The 22,612-nt window shown below is 41.7% G+C and overlaps 1 protein-coding gene across 6 annotated transcripts in view; it reads left to right on the forward strand.

Annotated features, from left to right (window-relative positions):
• LRMDA (leucine rich melanocyte differentiation associated) overlaps nucleotides 1-22,612 on the forward strand; it is a 1,063,938-nt gene that overhangs the window by 943,833 nt on the left and 97,493 nt on the right. The window contains exon 6 of one of the 6 annotated variants that reach the window (XM_035022465.1): nucleotides 8,986-9,065. The exons of the other annotated variants lie outside the window; for them this stretch is intronic. Within the exon in view, the coding sequence (XP_034878356.1) occupies nucleotides 8,986-9,050 (65 nt within the window). The 3' untranslated portion in view covers nucleotides 9,051-9,065. Of the gene's footprint in view, nucleotides 1-8,985; nucleotides 9,066-22,612 lie in introns of those variants that run through there. 6 annotated transcript variants of the gene reach the window in all.

Genomic DNA, 22,612 nt, shown 5'->3' on the forward strand with positions numbered 1-22,612 from the left:
GATGTGTTTCTTTGCTTTTGTTATTAATTGCCTTATATAATTGGCTGCTCCCATGTTAGGGGCATAGATATTTACAATTGTTAGATCTTCTTGTTGGATAGATCCTTTAAGTATGATATAGTGTCCTTCCTCATCTCTTATTACAGTCTTTGGTTTAAAATCTAATTTGTCTGATATAAGGATTGCCACCCCAGCTTTCTTTTGGTGTCCATTAGCATGGTAAATGGTTTTCCACCCCCTCACTTTCAATCTGGGGGTGTCTTTGAGTCTAAAATGAGTCTCTTGCAGACAGCATATCGATGGATCTTGTTTTTTAATCCAGTCTGTTAGCCTGTGTCTTTTGATTGGGGCATTTAGCCCATTTACATTCAAGGTAACTATTGAAAGATAGGAATTTAGTGCCATTGTATTGCCTGTAAGGTCACTGTTACCGTATATTGTCTGTGTTCCTTTCTGGTCTATGTTGCTTTTAGGGTCTCTCTTTGCTTAGAGGACCCCTTTCAAGATTTCCTGTAGGGCTGGTTTTGTGTTTGCAAATTCCTTTAGTTTTTGTTTGTCCTGGAAGCTTTTTATCTCTCCTTCAATTTTCAATGACAGCCTAGCTGGATAGAGTATTCTTGGCTGCATATTTTTCTCATTTAGTGCTCTGAATATATCCTGCCAGTCCTTTCTGGCCTGCCAGGTCTCTGTGGATAGGTCTGTTGCCAATCTAATGTTTCTACCATTGTAGGTTACATATCTCTTCTCCCGAGCTGCTTTCAGGATTTTCTCTTTGTCTATGAGACTCGTAAGTTTTACTATTAGATGTCGGGGAGTTGACCTATTTTTATTGATTTTGAGAGGGGTTCTCTGTGCTTCCTGGATTTTCATGCCTGTTTCTTTCCCCAAATTAGGGAAGTTCTCTGCTATAATTTGCTCCATTATACCTTCTGCCCCCCTCTCTCTTTCTTCTTCTTCTGGGATCCCAATTATTCTAATGTTGTTTCGTCTTATGGTATCACTTATCTCTCGAATTCTGCCCTCATGATCCAGTAGTTGTTTATCTCTCTTTTTCTCAGCTTCTTTATTTTCCAGCATTTCATCTTCTATATTACTGATTCTCTCTTCTGCCTCATTTATTCTAGCAGTTAGCGCCCCCATTTTTGATTGCACCTCATTAATAGCCTTTTTGATTTCTACTTGGTTGGATTTTAGCTCTTTTACTTCTCCAGAAAGAGTTTCTCTAATAACTTCCATATTTTTTTCAAGCCCAGCTAGTATCTTTAAAGTGATGATTCTGAACTCTAGATCTGACATCGTACTAATGTCCGTATTGAGTAGGTCCCTGGCAGTCGGTACTGCCTCTTGTTCTTTTTGTTGAGGTGATTTTTTCCGTCTCGTCATTTTGTGAAGAGGAGAATAGATTAATGAGAGAACAAAATGCTAGCAGAGTAACCACGTCCCCAGAAAATATACTCTAAACAAATCAGAAAAGACCTGAAGCAGTGGGATAAGAAGGGGAAAGAGAGAAAAAAGAAAAAGAAAAAAAAAAAAAGAAAAAGATAAAGATAAAAACAACAACAAACAAAACAAAACAACAACAACAAAAGAAAAAACCAGAATGTGATCAAATATGATCTATATGGTATATAGATCAGTGCCACACACTAGATTTGGGGTGTGTTTTGGTCTTTTAGAAGAAAGTGTCTCTCAAAATTTTAAAGAAAGAAAAACTTATATATGTACAAAAATAAGGGTTGATATGATGAAGGGATGGAAAATGACTGTAAAAATGGAAATTATAAAAAATTTTATAAAAGGAATTGATAAGAAGTTGTTTGAAAAAAGAAAGAGGATTTAAAAAAAGAAAAAAGAAAAAGAAAAAAACAGGGAGAGGATGTGATCAGGCAGGGGAATAGAGAACACCATATACTAGAGATTTAGGGTATATTTTAATCTGTTAGAAGAAACTATCTCAAAATTTTAAAGAGAGAACAACTTATATATATAAGCCAAAAATATGGGTAACTACTATGAAGGGATAGAATATGACTCTAAAAATGAAAAATAAAAATGTTTTTTTTTTAAAAAAAGGGATTGATAAGATGTTGGTTGAAAAAGGGAAAAAGAAAAATTCAAAAAAAAGAAAAAAAAAGAAAAAAAGACAGTTAAAAAAAATTAACTTTGAAAGACTAAAGAATCATGGTAAAAAAGCCATGGATTCTATGTGCAGTATTCCCCTAGCGCTGGAGTTCTGCCGTTCTCATTGATCGGTAAACTTGGCCTTGGCTGGCTGTTCTCGCTGATCTTCTGGGGGAGGGGCCTGTTGCCGTGGTTTCCAAATGTCTCTGCCGGAGGCGGAATTGCCCCGCCCTTGCCCCCTCCTGGCTAAGTAATCTGCTGGGTTTGCTCTCTGGAGCTTTTGTTCCCTGCAAGCTTTCCGTACAGCTTTGGAGGCGGAGAGTGAAAATGGCGGCCTCCCAATCTCCGCCCCGGAGGGGCCGAGAACTCAGGCCCGCTCCTCAGTGAGCCCCCAGAGAACAGCCGTCAGTCACTCCCGTCTCCCCGGTCTCCGGCCGCACTCCGTGCTCGCCCGGCCTGTGACCGCGCGTTTCTGTCTCTGGCACCCGACCCCGGGTGGAGTCTCCAAACCCAGCGGATCCCTGCGGTGCACTCCCGCGCGGCTCCTCCCGGGGGAGGAAGGTGAGTCTCCCCGGATCTGCCGCTTGTTGGGTTCCTGCTGGAGGAGCAAGGGCCCGACTGTGCCGCGGATCACGGTTTATGGCAACCCCGAGCTGAGAGCCCGCGTCTGGGCTCCGTCTCTGCAGCCGGCTTCCCTGCTCCGATACCTGGGAGCTCTGCCGCACTCAGGCACCCCCGGTCTTTCTGTGACCCTGAGGGTCCTGAGACCCCACTTTCCCGGAGGGTTCCACCCCCCGCTTAGCCACCAGAGTGACGTCCCTCCCCGGAGCAGACTTTTAAAAGTTCCGATTTTGTGCTCGGCGGCTCTATCACTTGCCAGAAGCGGCCGACGGAGGCCCCTCCCCCGCCGTCTATCCTCCCGAATATCGCCTCGGATTCACTTCTCCGCACGTCCTACCTTCCAGAAAGGGGTCGCTTTTCTGATGAGAGAGTTGTTGCTCTTCTTTTCTTCGATCTCCTGTTGAGTTTGTAGGTGTTCAGAATGGTTTGATCCCTATCCAGCTGAATTCCTGAGAGGAGACGAAATCCAGGTCTCCTACTCCTCCGCCATCTTGCTCCGCCCCCCAATGATATGAAATTCTTTTTAAAGTGAAAGGCACTGCTGAAAACTTTTGCTTTTGCTATTTTGTGGCAGATGGCAGTCCTCTTTTTTACTTAAATCAAAATCTTATGGGGGCGCCTGGGTGGCTCAGTCATTAAGCATCTGCCTTCGGCTCAGGTCATGATCCCAGGGTCCTGGGATCGAGCCCCGCATCGGGCTCCCTGCTCGACGGGAAACCTGCTTCTCCCTCTCCCACTCCCCCTGCTTGTGTTCCTGCTCTCACTATCTCTCTCTCTGTCAAATAAATAAATAAAATCTTAAAAAAAAAAATCTTATGCCCTCTCTTGACTAGAATGGTTGTTACCATTGCTCCGGTGTCTGCTTTTCTTAAACTGAGGATCGTAATCAACTGAAGGGGTATTGCTGGAACCAACTACTAGAAATCACTTTCCCAGATATAAAATATGAGGCCTCAAGAGGTGAAGGAGTGTGCCTAAAACCAGTAGACTGGGAGCATCCTGACTTCTAGGCTAGGAGGGAGAATGTTACAGAGTATTCCCTGATTCCAAAACAGGAAGAATTAATTTCTTCTCCAGAGTGTAGTCTCTAACCCTCTGGATGATGGTGAGGACAGGTATGTGGAGTAGACAACCAGATAGGTGTTTTGTGATCCCAGGTCCTGGCCCACCTTCTATATGGAGTTGTCTTCTGGTCTTTAATAACTCCCTCCTACATTACATTACTTTCTGCCATTACAGCTTTCTTTTGTGTTTTTTGAGACTGCACCAATGACTCTGGATGGACAAGGACTTTCCTGATGAAAGTATTTTTGAAATTGAAAATACAAATGGCTGTCATATTTGAGAGTCTGATCTGGTAACACCACAAATAATAGTCATGTCTTATATTCGTAGGCGGTTTTCTTCTTCACGGTCCATATTTATTTACATCATTGACCTGCAAAACAATTTCAAACATGTTAAGACTAAAACAGTAGCAATAACTGCCATTTACTAAGTGTATTTTCATTTCCATACTAATCCTTTGAAGTGGACAATTTATTACCCATTTTAAAGAAGGGCAGTTGAGGCTCAGAAGGCAAAGAATTTGCTCAAGATCATAAAACCAATAAATTAGGTGGCCAGATTTTTCAAGGCAATTTATTAGGCAATACCATAGTCTTTTCACAGTACCTTACTGTCTTTCCCAAGTACTTTCTCCAACATGTAAAGAGAAATTTTGCTTTGGCTAAGGAGCTATGGGGTGTATTATGGGTGGTTGAGTCAGGAGTAGATGTTTACTCTCTTAAACCTTAGCCCAATTCTCTTTCTACCAGCCATACAATTTTACCTCAATTAGTATCTCAAATTTTTGGAACTGGGTATACTCTGAGCTTCCCTATTGCAAAAATGCATTTGAGATGCTGGAGGTGGAAATGCAGTGCATGAGACCATCTAATCCAAAATAACTGATCTAAAATTCTAGTTACCATTTCTAATCTACATGGATCAGCATCAAATTTACTTAATGTAAACATCATATTATGCACAATTTCCAATTCAGAAAAAGAAAATCTGAATCTCTGTGTGGCTTTGTTACCAATGTCACCATTATTTTTGAGCCATTGGTGTCAGGAATTGAGGAATTTGAGTTATGAGAGTATTAAGTAAGAGAGAATTTGGACAACCTCAACTTTTTGTTCTACTCTGTGCTTCTTATGTTGGAGCCAAAGCACTCATATTACAAGACCAAGGCGGTTTCTGGAGCTTAGAAGGTTTTAGTTGTTTCTTCTCCTTCACAGAATTAGTTCTTTGCTGAGGGAGAGATAATCTAGGAGCGAGCTTATGTTGGATTGTTGTGATACTTTTAATGGCTCTTTTACTCCTCTTTATAAGCTCATAAATCCCTCTGAAAGTAGAACTTGTGTTCAGGGCTGAAGCTCAGATGCTTATTCCAAACCCATCTGTGGAGGCTGACTTGATTTTGACTTCATGATGACTCATCAAAGACCCATCTACCTTAGTTTTCTATCTGGGTCCATGTTAACTGTGGCAGGGCTGGAAGACCCAGAGACTTGGCCCAGATTTCTCTCCTTGATGTTCCTTTCTTGCAAAATTGCCACTAGGGCTCCTCACTCTGGCCTCTCAATATGAGATACACCTGGAGTGAATGAGGATGACAAATAGGCCAAGGATGCAAAGAAGAGGACTTCCTAGCTGTGTATCTCAGCAATACATGAAGCTTCTAGCATGAGTCTGACGGTGAACACTTAAATAACCTGGTATGTCTGAACAAAGAAACCGTACTCAGAAGCACTAAATCTTAGCATGATAAGCCTCTGCCATGGAGACCAAGAGAAAGAAAAGGACAAGGATCTGAGAGGGGTTAATTGAGGGTGAGGAGAAGCTTTACTCTGTTATGAAATTGACCCATTTGTATCCCTTTACCTTTCTCCCTTGAGTCATTCTCATTCCACTTGCTAGGAAATGGACTGAAACTTGGTGTTAGATGGGGAGTAAGCAAAACAATTACACACACACACACACACACATTCTACGTGGGTATGCTATCTCCCTTCCCTGAAATCTGAGGACTCCATTAACTAGTTCTCTCATTGCCTGTGACAACCAAAAAGTAAAGATGGGGGGAGTTAAAAAAATACAAAGAGTTACAGCCTCCAAGCTGAAGTTGCATTATTTTTTCAAAAAACCATGATGTCATGGACTTACCTCACCTTTAGTGCAGCCAAGCGAATAATGTGTACTGAGCTTTCTATCATGTACCATTATAATTAGCTCTGTCAGGTCTTAGCCCTGCAACCCTCATGCAGATAATATGATAATATGTCTTCATAACCAAGTGACCTTACATGCACAATATTTCTCCCCTTATGAAGATTGCATGTCAATAAAGTAATTGAGTCTCAGAAGCTGCAGCGAGGGAAGATTTAGATGATTGGATGTGCAGAGCAGTGATGTATGACCATTATTATTCCTCTTGTCAGGGAGGCGCGTATAAGCGAGGATGGCCAGAAGATGACAGGGATGACGGGTTGCGTTTCATTAAAAAAAATATTGCTGTTAATCACCGCTCTATTCTTTTCAAAGTCACTGAGGAAAGAAACTCTTTTTTCATTTTAGCTTGTGATGAACATGCAAAATGGGAGCACATCATAAGGTTTCCAGCCTCAGCCCCTCACAGATTGTCTTTCTTCCATTGCGAAGGAGGCTAAATTCAGATCATAATGAATAGATTGGCAGTGGGAGCGTGGACAGGAGCCACCCAATTTCCCTGCTGTAGGGCTCCTTGGGTTTGCATGTGCAGAAGGAGTGCCTGCACTTCCTCTCCTCTTGGCGTTGAGGGGAGCGTGCTCACAAGCTCTATAAAAAGAAAGCAAATGTGAGAGAACCAAATCGGAGACAACTATTTTTACTTGAATTAATTTGTTTGGACAGTTTTAACACTTGGAACACTTATATTTCCATACTTTATAAAAGCAAACATGCTGTTTCTCTAGCTATAAATTTATCTTATGATATCATAACAGCTGGAAACTTGTAGCCTGGTAGGATTTTGTTTCATATTTGAACAGCTTGAGAAATACGTCAGAAACAAGGTATATTTTTCCCTATCTCTGTGTGCTTCCCTATCTCCTCTTGTTTTTGGCTGTCCTATCACTTGGGGGGTATCACTTGGAGGGTATCAAGGCTCCAGGATTTCTACTAGCTAGGCATTGTTAATTTCTGCTCCCTTGCAAGCATCCTTCCTATAAATGCTGAGAACACCCTATAAATGCTAAGGAACTTCTTCCAGGGGTGTTGGAGAATCTTTCCAAGGGGAAAGAAAGCTAATAGCAAAAGCATCTTTTGTTGGCAAAGGGGCTTCTGAAGTCTTTAAATCTTCGTTCATAAGTAACTGACTAAGATCTAACAGTTTTGAAGGAAAAGAAGCTGATGGTATCACTTTTTAGTCATAGTATTAGCCTTATGATTTATGGTGTAAAATTAGCCACTGCATCCTCTCATTACGGGTATTGAGTGATTTCTCCAGGCCAGCAGGAGAGACTAGTATGGAAGTGAGAGCTTGGTTTGTATGTCTCATTGAACCCTACCATTTCCTCCCAAAGATCCATGGTGAATGCTTTTGGGGAAGGGGATGTTATTTTTCTTTCATTTTCTCAACCCTCTAAAAGAAAAGACCAAGCATAAATAAATAACTTGAAGGATTTTGAATGTTCAGAGGAAATGTTAACCCACAGATGACCCAAAGTATCAGTACAGAATATAGTTTCATATGGGATCAGTAAGTGATTCCAATCTCCTAACTGTCCCACAACCCCCCCCCCGCCCACCGCACAATCTCCCCACAAATCCAAGGCCAAAGCCTTCTGATGGTTTTCCCATTGAATAGTATCTGGCGTAGAGATTATATTCATTTCCCAATTTGGACAGGTTTTCCCTAATAAATTCAAAACCCCCTAACAGATTTCAGGGGCACTAGGAAGACTGATGATTTCAAGTTGATACTTCCTGTTCATATGCTGACATTGAAATTTTACAAGTGGAACTTCATCCCTTTAGTTCAAGGCTTTGCTTGCTGGTAAAAACAAAACAAACAAACAAAACACGATTCTCCTTGGGAGAATAGATTAACCTGTGATCAGTTATTTACATCTGGGTGTGAGAAAAAAAAATCTTAATATTTTCTGAATACTGATAAGAAGAGAGTAAGCAACATAATAACCAAGTGTCTTGGAGGGTAAATTTACATGTGTAAGGCGAGATGATAGGGAAAGGACATAGATGTAAAAAAGGCCTAGAACTGGGAGCTTTATGCCATTGAGAAACCTTTCTGTCGACTTTAGAGTTTGCTTGAGCCTTACCAGAGCTTAATCCTCTCCTCTCTCATTTGTATTCTCTCCTGGGTGGCGGTAGCGTTAGAAGCACAGACTTCAGAGTCAGCCGGCATTAGTTCAAGTCCCAGTTCTTCCACTTACCAACTCTGGCATTTTGGAAGGGTGCTTAACTTTCTGTGGCTCAGTTTTCCCATTTTTAAAAAGAAGGAATAATAGTACCGTCCTTTAGGGCGGTTGTAAATGTAACATTCTTAGAATGGTACATAGCAAAGTGTTATAAATGTTATCTCTTACAGTTATCATCCCCAGTTAATGACTGGTGATAGTTGAGAGTTGTTGGTTGGCCAAAAAAGAATTCCCCAAAATGGGGGGGGGGGGGGGGAGTCTTCATCATCGTTTCTAGGACACTTAAAGAAAATGGGAATTGCTTGTCTCAAGGAAAATGACATTTAGTCACTGGCTAAGTATTCCCCTTAACCCTCCCTCTGCTGCCTCCGCCTCTTGGGTCCCTTACCTTGTGTGGATGGAATCAAAATTGGTCTCAAGGGTTCTCTGAGCCAGAAGTATTTTATTAATTTAATTATTGTATGAATTGACATTATAATTAACCCTTGCCAAAGAATAAACTTTATTTTGGGGGGAAAATGTGTCCTTGTAGTGATGGTCATAATGATGATAAAAGATAATAGATCCTAAATATATTAAATATATTAGGAACTATTTCCAGTGTATAATTTCCTTTTGTAAAACTTGAGTCTAGGCTGATTGTTTTCAAACTTCCTCCCTGTTCCTCTCTATTTTAAATCCAATATGTGTAAAAATACAGCTGAGCTACTCAAACTGCAATGGGAGTGGGCCTGGGGCCCTGCTTTCATGTTCTACCTTTACCTGTTCTGTCTCTCCACAGACTTCCACAGAGCTCTAGGGCCACTGATGACAAAACGAAAACATAAAATGGGAAAGAGAAGATAATTCTAACAGGCTGCAAATCCCCATGCCCTCCCTTCGCCTTCCCGGTCTCCCATGGTTTTTCCAGAGCAACATTTGGGCTAGAAGGGAACTGAGAAATGACCTGCCTCGTGGTTTTCACACCGTGCTCTGTGGAGCTGTGTGAGCACTCCAAAGAGATGTGTCAGCTGTCGAAGAGGGTCACGCAGGGGGCCCAGCAGGGTTGAGCCACCAAGCCCAGGCCTGGATCATCCATCTCAATTACATTTGTCTTTATTTTATATACTGGGGTCTAATGGAAAAGATCATTTAACTAAAATTTGTACTGCTACCATAACAACAACAAAAGGTTTTAAGATTAGTGGGCTAGTCAGTCTTGTTCATTGTATAGATGAGGACGAGGGTAGGCTTGTCCTTTGCCCACGGTTACTACTGGTCAGTCAGACTGCGTCCTTAACATTGCTCTTTCCAATCCTAGCCATTTCCACTGGTGTGCCTGTGTAGGAGCTTCCAGGACCTAAAGGCTCTCACCTTGACCCTCCCCTCTCCATGACTTAGATGGTCTCCTGAATGATTATAACACGAACACGTGGTTGCTATGGTGGTTCAGCATCTATGTCTGCCACCACAGTGACAGCTCTGACCGTAGTCATGGAGGCCCAGGAAGAAGGAACAAGAAGATGAATGAGGTGCTGGGGGACTAAAAGTGGGCGGTGAGGGGCAGAAGTTGAGCCACATTAAACTCAAAAGTGCAGGTGAAAAACCCACTGTAATTTTGCCCTTGGCCTTCAGGACCTTGGCCATCAAAGAAAGATTGAGAAGAAAGATTGAGATTTCCCAACTCGATGGAGCTCTGACATGAGTAATCTGACCGTTCTGTCAGTGGGGTCTGGACTCCTGCTAACAGGTATCAGTGTTGATGGGCACCCCTGCCTGGAGCTGCCAGCCTAGCGACTTGGATCCCTTGTTCTTTATTTCCATCTCTCTCCCTGTTTTCTGTCACTGTGTCATGTCAAATCATTGTCAGGTGGCAGACACTGCACCCCCCAAGTACAAAGGTATCAGGTTTCAGGACACAGGCTGAAATGAATATAATAATGGGAGCCAGAACTAGGCGCAGACCACTTATCAGGCAAGGCAATAGCTAGTAAGTATTGTTAGAGGTTTCCATGGGGGAGAACCTGGAGTCCATTTCCTGGACAGGCAGGTGTAGCGCAGCCTGTCCTGGGGTCCAGTTACAGACAGGCTTGTACGATTAGTATTGATGCCTGTCACTTTGTGGCTGCCGAGCTGTTGATTCTGTGAAAGACCAAAGGCTCTGGTTATCTGGTAATCAACACTGCTCTCAAGAGCAGCGCTGGGGAAATTGGGGAGACAGAAATAGCCTTTCCTGAGGAGTGACCAAGGCCATGGATCATGTTGCTGGCTTGTGTTTTCCTTTGGCTCGACCCTGAGATTGCTCCAGCCTATTCTTTACCTGCACCACCAGGTAGCCATTCTCATTTGTCATGGAATCAAATTCTCCCTCCCTTAGAGTGAGCCAGTCCAAACTCCCTGTCCTGTGCCAAACACAGCTGTAACTAGCACTTCATGTGGGACGGTATAGGAAAGAGGATACTTTTGCATATTGAGGCAGAAATTCAGTCCTTTACTTGTGAAAAATTCCCAAATCCAAATGCATGTTTGATGCATAAGCCTATTCTTAATCCCACTCTACCTCACCTGTGCTAAAGATGTTTTAAATCCCTTTAAAAACATAAAAATTAAAATCCTAGGAGAATTAGTAACAGAAGAATAAAAAACATAATTGATTTCCTTACACAATTCATTTTCTTGGTGACTGTTGCCTTCTGAGCTTCTTTTCTCTTTCCTCATTCCAGAAATTTAATATCTTATTTCTCCAAAGCATCAGTGTCCTAATTATAGTGAACTTTGAACAGAAAGCCCCCTCCTGCTCTCTGAAAAAGACAAAACTCCTGGGCTTTGTGATAGTTCTAATCTCGCTTTCTCTCCACCTCAGCCTTCTCTTGGCTCCATTTTCTTCCCTTTCTCTTCCCCACACCCAACAAAAACTGGAAAAAGAAGAAGCATGATTGCTTTTTTTCTATTTTATTTAAGGTACAAGTAGGAATTGCGTTTGCACAGAATATTTCACAAGGTTCATATCACCACTTTGTTAACCCATCAGTCCATCCGTCCATCCATCCATTCAATAAACTCTACTGGGCACCCTCATCAGTCAGACTCTGGCTAGATGTTGAGCAAACAGCAATGAATAAGATGAAATCTCATCTGCTTGACCTTGGGTGTTTCATTCATTCATGAATTAGCAAATCTTTATTGCCCGCTAATAGTCAGGCATTGTGTTAATGTTGGGTTTATAAAGAAAAATACAATATAGGCCCTTTTTTGTTCTTAATCTTCTCATGGAAAGTAGTCTGGAATGGGCCCACCCAGGTTTTCTGCTCATGGACTGGCCCACTCTGGTCCTCCATTTAATTTTATATATGAATTAAGAATCATTTATGCTATACATTTGCTCCCAGTTCTCAAGGAAAGGAAGGTATCATCAAATAGTCACTTACAAAGGAGTTTAGAGATGAGCTGCCTTGAGCCCCTCTTTCTGCAAGTCAGAACACTGAGGTTCTGGTGGAGGTGAAGTGATTTCTCCAGGTCACATGGGAAGGCAGTGGAAGAACTACAACATGGCCTTTGGTTTTTTTTTCCAAGTTTTTTCTAAGTGTGGTGTCCTAGTCACCCAGTGTCCTAGCCCTGTCTATTTTTTGAGGTTGTGGAAGCTGCCTGAATTCACTCAGGCCACTAGAGGATGACTCAGTAACCTGAGGCCATTGTGTGACACTTCTCAGAGCCAAAGGGACAGACTACCTACAGGGAAGGGGCTGAAAGGCAACCCAAGGCTCTGAGCCAGGAACAGTATGTAGGTCAAGCACTTCACCTTCCTGCTCTTCAGAAAGGCTCAAACAAGAAAAAAATTCAGAGATCAAATGCCCGGGTCAGCAGCTGATTACATTTTCAATGTCACACTTCCTTCTTTTGGGAGGCTCCCCAACGTCACCCCAGCTTATCTTGTCTTTGGTGAATACTCTTCGCTCAAATTATCAGAGTGCTGTCTTCCCAGAGGGGTTGACCCATGGGTCATCAGTTCATCCTGCCACACCAGTTCTCAGAAGCTGATTGTCCAAAAGCAAAATTTAGGAATGAAGATTTCTCTCATAGGTCCTTCTTACACTCACCTTTCTGGCAAAGACAATGGGGGAAAGAAAAGACCGAACTGGTCACGAAAAGAAAGATTATCCTCCAGAGGGCTTGTTAGGCCTTGGGAGAAAGTGGGTAGACTAAGCAAATGCTTTGACTATTGGGATGTTGCTCATTTCCCCAACTTTTACTTTAATCCCATCTGTGGCCTCAGAAATAAGAGCAGCAAACCCTAGGCCTTAGTTATACTGAAACGTCCTATCAGTTCTGTGTGCCGAGAGGAGCTTAGATGGGCCGCGTCCCTACCTCTGTGGTTTCACACCACCTTGCAGAGTCTCTGATGTTCTCTTTGTAGAAGCAAGTGAGCTGATGGGTGTGGAGCCAAAAGTAGTAAAATGGAGGCTAGTTTCCATTTCCTGTAGCTGCTCCAGGACACCAAAGGAGAATACCAATGAGTACTTCATTTAAGTGAAAAAGAAGCTTGTAAAGAGGAGGCGCCATTGCAGTTGGGCTGTGAATGGTACACGTAAGGAAAGCGAAGCCCACCGTGTGGTCCCTTGGACAACTCGGATCACGTGGAGTTTGGCCAAGTTGCAGGGCTGACACTTAACCCACTACTTAACCTTCTCTCTGTGTCTCCAGATGCACCCTCGTGCCCGGAGGTGGGGCAAATAGTGCGCTTCCATTTTCACTTCTTGCAGCGTAAGCTGCTGCCAGTGACCAGATGCTGGCTCAGGAGTGGGCACCTTGGAGCCCTGCAGAGTATGTGCTCAAAGAAGGGAAATCGGCCTCCTGTGCTCTTCGTGCCCAGACACTCACAGTTTCCAGGACTAAACAGGGACATGTCTAAATCTGTCTTGGATATTTACTCACTTTATCTTTGGCCATGGAATGTTGACAAATATTCAATATGGTTGAGTGACCTTCTGTAGGTCAGAGCAGGCTCCATTCTGATGGAGTTTAGGAAACTCATAAATCTGGCCAAGCCTTCGATTTGTCAGGTGAACAGTGCTTTGTTAGCAGACACTACATACAGCCAGAACCAGAGCCCATGTGGGCCCGTGTTTTCTTTCTCTCTGCATTCCTGAGCTGCCAGGTCCCCCAACCCAAGGACCCCGCTCCTCAAACTGGTGTTCCCTAGTTTTTGAACACATTTTCTCCTCTTTGTGAACAGAGCTTTTGGGTCAAGCCCTGTGGGACGCAGACCCAATGGTGTTTTAATCCTAGCCACAGGCTCATTACCTTGAACTTTCGCAATCTAAATAAATAAACAAACAAACCAGGACAAGTGAGAACAGCTGAAAGTGCCAGAAGGAATTTCAGTTTTAAATGTTGGACGAGGGACTGGTCCAGGCTCAGCTGGTTGCATTCTTTTGCTTTAACAGCTTAGCTGACCTGATAACAAAGTATCCTTTTGCAGCTTTTTTTTCTGTAAGTTGTAGAATTTTAGAGCAACAAAGGGAATTGGAGATTATCTTTATAGATGAGGAAGCTGATGTCCCAAGAAATTAAGTGATTTTTCCAAGGTTAAAGAGATACTGGTTGCCAGAGCTAAGATAAAAGTAAAGCTTCTTCTGACAATTTAGTTGTTGTTTTTTTCTTTTTGGTGGGTTTCACACACCCCCCCCCACCTCACCCCTGCCGAATATGTTTATTGCAGACCTGTGCTCAGAGTTCCGGGGAGGTTTCTCTGGGTTCAGGGCTCTGAGTAGATCATGATCCATGAACTCAAGTGATGTACACCTGATGAGGAAAACAGACGTGCCAACAGGTAACTGTAAAACCAGACAAGAAGATGAGAAGATAACACACAGAATCTGGTGACATTAACACCAAGCCTCTGTGACAGAAAGTGTGTGTGCAGAGGAAGAAGCGTCAACCTTTCGAGAAGGAGCCACAGGGAAAGCAGAATGGGTGCATTGCATCCTTTCCTTACCGACTTTAGGATGCTTATCGGGTTGAATTCCTGATAGGCCACACCTCTGGATTGAGACCCACTTTCCCCACCAAAGTAAAGGAAGAGGATTACCGCTGATGCTTCCTCTAGAACAACCCTCCACTAAGGGCTTTACCTTGCTTACTTTCTTTTATCCTCACAACAACCATGAGGTGGGTTCTATCACTAATTTCCACATGAGAAAGCTGAAGATCAGGAGAGTTAAGTGATTCGTCCAAAGTCACCCAACTAGTTGGAGGCAGTGATCTCTTCCTAATGGGGTTTCACTTTCTGTTAGTGCAAAACGGTGATGTCCTTGTGATCATCTCTTTCCAAAGACATGATCAAAATACAAAATCACAGTGTGATCACAGCTCCCAGACAGGCCTGGAGCTACTCTGTGCTGCCTTCATGTTTAGATCCAAGAATTTTCTTTCTTGGATAAGAAATGGATAGGTAGTGGGGCAGGGCCAGGTTAGGGCTTTCAAAGCAGTGCCACATCAAATGGGGCCCCAGAAGGCTTAGAGGACCTTTGTCAGAGGCTCTTTGCACATTTTATGGTTGGTTGAGCTTTATGACCCAAGAGAATCCATTATTTGTTTTATTTATTGCAGACCTGAAACACCAGGCTTTGCTTTTTCTTCAAACTTACAATGCTTATTGCATGACAGAATTATTTTTCATTTTTCTTTTTCTTTCAGAGCCTTGGAATCCTGTTAGGAAATTTCTAGTACAAGCATTTGGGGAAGATACCAGTACTCAGGTTGGGCATCTGGGAGAGATAGACAAGCTCTTATTACAGCATGGAGGATGGGGAGATTACCTGGCCAAGTATCATTTCAGGTTGTGGCAGAAAGAGATTAGCTCCAATTTATCGCCGCTCACATTTTCCTCTTTTCCCCCAGTTTTCTGAGTGTCATGGAAATGATATTTGTGAATCCCAGGGGCCTCTCACAGTGGTGTCAGTTTAGAGATCTTCCCAGATACATCTAAATGTGGACATAAAATGTAATGGGAAGAAATTGAAAAAATATCTGTTTCTTGATTCTTTATTACTGTGGAGTTAAGAAAGCTATTTCTCATGCTGTTTCACAAATTTGAATCCAAATGTATATGTTAATTTGTGTTCAGATGGCTTTTGGATGATTCAAACATGAGGATTTTTTTTATAAAATTTGTCAATTTTCTGGCAATTTATAGATATATATTCAGACAATGTATATGTACACACTTGCCATATGTACATATACTGTATTGTCAAAATTGAGCCTAACCGACTACAATGGAGAGTTAAAATCAATAAATACAAAATGAATACTTTGTATTTGAACTCAGTTTTTTATTTTAACAATATAAACATGAGTGAAATTAATTTTTGGCTGCTTACTCCATTAATATTTTGCCTAATTTAAATTTGAACATGACAAAGACAAACATACAAATTTTTCTTTTGGGTAATACTCTTCTCTGTGACACAAAAGCACACAGGTAGATTTCAGACTCTAGAAGAAATGACTGCAAGCCCCAAAGAGGATGTTTTTAATTTCATGGAAAATTTTGCGAGTCAGGAATGCTCAAAGAGAGCTATGTGTGATATTTAAATGTGTGACATTAGCTTATTTCCTAATATTACTAGGAATTTTACTAATTAGGGCCCATTACATAGATTTGCCTGAGCTGTGGTTGACTGGGTTTGGGGTGCATCCTTGTTAATGCATAATCTCTTCTTCTAATTCGGAAACACTGTTCTTCCTTTGTACTGCTCAATTCTTAACAGAGAGAGGGTCCAGCTGAAAGATGTGTCCTAAGCCAATGAGAAAGAAAGATATTGCCTCTAACCGTTACCAGGAATTCTGTGAGTTCCCTAATCTCATTCAAGTGGGTGTAAACCTTGGGACTAACCCCTGAGCAACCTCTGGATTTGACTCTTCTCACCTGGGAGACAGGAGGGTTAGAAGCGCTCACTGGTCCTCACTTCGAACACAGGCTCGCAAAATGTCATGGCCATGCTTCTGCACACCTGAGAGGTGCTTGTCGCAATGACAGTAGCAATGACAAGCCCCTGAGGTCGGTGCAGGGGCGTGGGTGGGGGAGGGTCTTTTGGGGCTCTCTCCAAGTACAGGTTTACCCCTCTCTCAGAACGTAGAGCATTCCTATGAAACCTTTCATAAACTGAAGTGGGGTAAATATTGGGAGCTTCTTGTGAGCTACAGTCCTCAAGTTCAAGTAATTGACTTTCTAAATAGATAGTTAAAGATATAAATGGCTAAAGAATCCAGCATACTTTATGAGCCAATGTTACCAAGTTGTGGTAGGCAATGCTTACACATACTGCAGAGGGAGAGAGAGCAGCATAGTCCAAGAAGCCCTCCTGGAAGAGTTGGAACTTGGAAGAAGTTCATTGGCCATGTAAAATTAGATGATGTTACCTAATATTGAATGTTATGAATCCTATCATTTGTGGACCAATTGACTAAGCAACAATGCATCTCTTCAAGTGCTGAATAAATCATCTTCTCTGCTCATGGTTCAGGATAATAACAAATTGAAGGTGTTCCCTCTCACCCCAGATGGCCTCCATTTCCCCACTACCCCATTTAGACACAAAATATGGTCAGCAATCTTGTAGTTTTGCTGAGTTTAGGAGAACTGTCTTTAAGTGGCTTTATTACTGATCTTAGGCAAGGCTGTTAACTTCATTTAGTCTTATTTCCTTCATTTATACAATGGGAGGGTAGTGGTGGATGATTTCAGATCCTTTTTAGTGCTAACACTCCATCTGACTCAGTTAAACACTTCTCATTATTACATGACTGGAAATAGGCCAGGTCAAATGATGTCCCTTCAAGCATAACCATCAGATACAGCCACATGCTGTAAAGATGGATATTATACTGTTCAACTTATCATCATTAGTTCCCTAGTCTTAGAATGGAATGCACCATAGTTCATATCTGTCATAGTTAGTATTTGGAAGTCTCAAAGCCTGTGAGATTATTCACATATTTATTCCTGTGTACTGCATATGCCATCCAATGTCTCCCCTTCATCATGTGTCTATGACAATATATTGAACAGAAAATCTCCACCAGCTGACTCTGACAGAAGTGTATTATTTACAGTGTTGTCAAAATGTGCTGCTTATAATTGGCTGGGCTCATAATAAGCCAACCTAAGAATCTTTTCTTCTCATATTCCTTCTCACTGGTAAATCCTCCACTTGTGTTCCTTCCATCAACAGCTTCTTCATTATTTACACAGGAGGGAACATACCCCAGATGGTTCATGAGTTATGTTATAGGGTGACTTTTTCATCTTGGGATGGTCTCTTTCTCTTTTTCTCTTTCTCTGACTTAGGATTTTGCTTATGGCAATTAAGGGTAAGGGAAATCAAGTCAACTGGAATCCATTTTTCAACAGAATTCACTTCTCAGTTTCTCCCAACTTTGGGGGACAATGTGGAAAAACAATAGTTACATGGTCAGTTTCAGTTTTTAGTCCTCATTTTACCCCTTACTGTCTGTGGGACCTTGAGAAAATTACTGACCTTCTGAGTGTTACAGTTCTGTCATCTGTAAAATGAGGATTCCAATAATATGTAACTCATAAGAGTTTTGGGACTATTAATCAGATAAAGCATATAAAGGGGTAAATCCAGAGTAAAAACAACAACAACAACAACAACAAACACACTCAGGCCAAAGCAAACGTAAAGCCATATCTTTCATGCATTAACCATCCACCTAAATCTTCCTCTCCCAGAAAGGTTTCAGAATGTAATGGGCAGAATTGCCTGCTTCTTTAGCTCCATCCAGCAGGACGTGGACTTGCACTGCTGTGCCTTGCACTCCTCTCCCCAGCTATGCACTTCTTGCTCCCCTTTCAAAGACTCCTTAACATTTACATACATGTGTCATGCCTGGTATTTGCCTAACCTCAAGTAGGTTTTCCGTTTTTATTTTGTGGCCAAAATGACCACATGTAATAGGACTTATTCATTACCTCTCCTAGATTCTAAGCTGCAAAGCCAGAGGTGATACGGGAATCATACATCTTGGTATTTACCCAAAGGAGCTGAAAATATATCCACACAGAAATCTGCACACAGGGGTTTACAGCAGCTTTATTCATAATTGCCAAAACTTGAATGGAACCAATATGTTTCTCAATAGGTGGGTGGATATATAAACTATGGTACATCCAGACAATGGAATATTATTCAGTGCTAAAAGAAAATGAGCTATCAAGCCATAAGAAGACATGGAGGAAACTTAAATGCATATTACTTAGTGAAAGAAACCAATCTGAGAAGGCTACATGCTATATGATTCCAACCACGTGACACATTGGAAAAGGCAAAACTATGGAAAAGTAAAGAGATCAGTGGTTGCCAGGGATTAGAGGGCTGGGGGAGGGATGAATAGGTGGAGCACAGAGGATTTTTAGGGCAGTGAAAATACTCTGTATAATACTATAATGATGGGTACATGTCATTACACATTTGTCCAAACCCACAAAATGTATAACCCCAAGAGTGAACCCTAATGTAAACCATGGATATTGGGTGATGATGGGGTATTGATACAGGTTCATCTATTGTAACAAATGTAGCATTCTGTTGGGAGATGTTGATAATGGGGCAGGCTACACATGTTTGAGGGCAGGGAATACACAGGAAATCTCCATACCTTCTTTTCAATTTTGGTATAAACCTTAAACTTCTCTAAAAAGAAAATGCGTTAATAAGGGGGGTGGGGTGGGTAAGACAGAGGTGAAGTTTGTGTGGCATCATGCTCCCTGAAGCAGTATTTTCATGGTTTCAGCTATTTCCTATCTGCCAGCCACTCTATCTCTGCCATGAATATCCAAAAAAATTTTGGAGAATTATTTTCAAATTTCAATGGACCAGTGTTTGTGAAAAGCACTGATTTAGACAAGTATTTCTTTTTTTTTTTCAAGATTTATTCATTTTAGCAGGGGAAGGGGCAGAGAGAAAAGGAGAGAAAGAGTCTTAAGCAGACTCCCTGCTGAGCACAGAGCTCAATCTCACAACCCTGAGATCATGACCTGAGCTGAAATCAAGAGTAGGATGCTTAACCTACTGAGCCACCGAGGCACTCCGACAAGTATTTCTTTTTAATTCAGTTGTTTCTTTTTAATTCAGTTGTTTTTTTGAAAATCCTCATGTCCATTGGAATTCCTAAAGATTAGTATAAGGCTAGTGTCCTGAGAGTATGTTTCATCTGGCATACAGAGTTAATTTGCGATTGTTAGAGCTTTACCTTGGTCTTCTACAAGAAAGATGTTATTGTCTGTCAAAGTGAAGACATTTAGTGGAATGAAGTAACCAAAGAAAAACTGCTTGAAGGCGGGGTCCCATGACTGAGATCTATCAGGCATTTTACATTTTTTCACATCCTTGCTTCCCCTCTCAGAGGCTGAGGTTCTTCACCTTAAAATGAGAAGGTAAACAAAATCACATCTGAGGTCTCTTTTATCTTTACTGTCAGTTGACTTCTCTTTTTAGGAATTCTTAGAAACATTTCTTTTTTTTTTTTTTAAAGATTTTATTTATTTATTCAACAGAGAGAGAGAGACAGCGAGAGAGGGAACACAAGCAGGGGGAGTGGGAGAGGGAGAAACAGGCTTCCCGCTGAGCAGGGAGCCCGATGTGGGGCTTGATCCCAGGACCCTTGGATCATGACCTGAGCCGAAAGCAGACGCTTAACGACTGAGCCACCCAGGTGCCCCTAGAAACATTTCTAACTTGTCTTTGCTGAACTTCTGAGGCAAGCCTCATGCAATGAATAAGCTCTTTCTGTGGTTTCCGGTTGTCTTCTAATGCAGAGGATTTCACTTTCAGAAGGAAGATGCGATCATCTTTCCTTTCTTGTAATTTCTCTTTCTTTATTTGAAGGAGAACCAGTGAAGATTCACCTCATTTAGGTCCCATAAAATTGTACAGTTTCAAAGTTTGTAGAAGCCATCACAGTGAACTGATCTAGCATCCTGATATAACAGATGAGGAAACCGAGGCAAAAAGCATGGCCAAGGATTAATTAGATGTAGAATCAGGAATAGCATGTCAGTGTCTTCATCCCTTATCTGGTATTCTTCGACAGCACCATGCCACCTTCTTCTTCCTAGAATCATAAAAACAGTACAAGGTTCCTTGGACCTGAACTTAGTTCAGTTAAGGCAAAGAGTTGTGTACATTTCCAGATGCTAAACCTGTCAGGTATATATTTGTTCAGTTTAACGGTCTTTCTATTGTGCATTCTCTTACAAATTCTCCTTTCAAAATGTTTATAGCTCAAGCTGGATAGTGTGTAGCCTTCCACTGATGGTCCATTGCCCACCCTCAATTCCTGCATCACATCTGTGGGTGATGCTCAGGACTCTGAGAGCTTGGCTCCTGTCTAGAATTTGCAGTTTTATTTCAGTACTTTGCTGACTGGATTATACTAGTTAGCTTTTGGGGATTCTGGGACAGCAAACACATGGGACCATGATATTTATAATGGCTAGTATTATATTGAGAAAAACTAAGGGAACTTAACAGAAGAAACCTTTTCAATATCACTTTGCTAGCTGTCAGTACAGTATATCATAGAATTTAAAGTGTTTTATCCACATTTATGTTTTGACCATAGCTTTGCTTTTTCTAGCCATGGAAGATGGAATTTTTCATATACCTATCACTATCAGCGCTCTAGATTTTAACTTGCCATGGGTCGTAAGGTGATATTTTGGCATTTTACAGGTTGTCTTTGTTGGATGCCAGAATATTTGAAATCTTTTGGAATAGACAAGTGATTTTTGTTATGAGAGCTTGGAAATTAAAATCAGCCAATTCAATCTTGTTCTTTTTTGGTTTATATTGGTTTTTCACTTGGTTTTTATTTCATTAAACATCTTTCTTGGGGTACCTGGGTGGCTCAGTCAGTTGAATGTCCAACTCTTGATTTCAACTCAGGTCTTGATCTCAGGGTCATGAGTTCAAGCCATGCATTGGGCTCCACACTGGCCTACTTAAAACAAACAAACAAAAAATCTTTCTAGTTACATTGTGGTTGCTAATTATCTATAAAGCACATGAAAATAACAGGCTTCACTTAAGCCTGACTTTGAGGAAAACAGCACAGATCCTCTTGCTGATTGAGGAAGCCCCTGTCTGTGATTGGCTTTCTTGGATGTCTTAAATCTCAGGGAAGGGAGAAATCCCATGGAGGGTGGGCCGATGGACAATGCATGTCTTCTACTCGGAGGAAATAAAGCCCAGATGGAAGGCTGAGCAGATGAGTCCCAGCCCCTTCTGTTGGTATCTAAACAGAGGACAGAATGGATAGTGACTCCTCAGGCCACTTTGTTCCATGAAAGCAAAGCTCTATTCAGGTACTCTCTGAACAGTGTTTGCCTTTGCCTTTCCTCCATGGTAAAGTGCTGGCTTTATAGAATAAGGAGTTGAGGGGTGAGATTTTTCTCTGGTAGAGAAATCTGAACCTCATAGAATCCAATCTGAACCAATATGAACCTCATAAAAAGTCCCTGCTGTTTCAGAAGACAGTGACTTTCATCTCTTTATTTCAAGGCCCCTCTCAGCTCAGCACAGCAAATGAGTACGAAGTACTTGCTCAGAGCAAAGCTGAAAGAGGAGATGCTACTTGACAGGAATTGCAAGAGCTGATAAAAGTGAGAAGTGAGAGCTGGGCTTGGGCCTTGGTCTGAGTTCAGTGTGGGTGTGGAGAGGTGACAGTTCTTAAAGAACAGGAGAAGTTGAGACTGGATGCAAACCTCATTTTTTTTAAAGGGTGGCAAAAAGTAGTTTTCTGAGTAGCTCACTCAAAGGTCTGTAGCTCAGCATGTTTAGATCTTTCTATTCCATCTGGTAGTTTCTATTCTATGTGGTCCATTATTTAGCCCAAGGAATCTGTAAACTAAAGTTTGGGTGGTGTTTACTCATCTAGCCAACCATGGGCTTAGGTTGCTCTCAACTCGGAACTCACCTCATCACATGTTGAAGGAGAATGGAAGAGCCTATTAGAGACCTAAATTTTGGGTTCCAAGGTGGTGCAATAATATTAACCAAAGGCCAAACTCTATAAAAAAAAGCTGAGATCAGGAAGGAGAAAGGAAAAAAAATTTTTGATGAGTATGTCCGTTTATGTGTGTATATATATATAAAAAATATATTAGTGTATTTATAATATGCTATATATGTAATATGCTATATGTGTGTATATCTCTATCTATCCCCACCCTGTGTGTGTATGGTGTACCTACTAAAAGCCAAAGCACAGTGCAAAGCACTATGGGAAGTACTTTGTGGAATAAGGCACAGGTCCTCTTCCCAAGGAACCTAGAGGGGGATGTGGTGATCTAAACCCATTAACTATTCCAGAAATGCCTGTCTCCATGATTTGGTAGGTGAATT

This window comes from Mirounga leonina, unplaced genomic scaffold (genome assembly GCF_011800145.1).
Source record: "Mirounga leonina isolate KUSES-001 unplaced genomic scaffold, KU_Mleo_1.0 Mir_114, whole genome shotgun sequence".
NCBI lineage: Eukaryota > Metazoa > Chordata > Mammalia > Carnivora > Phocidae > Mirounga > Mirounga leonina.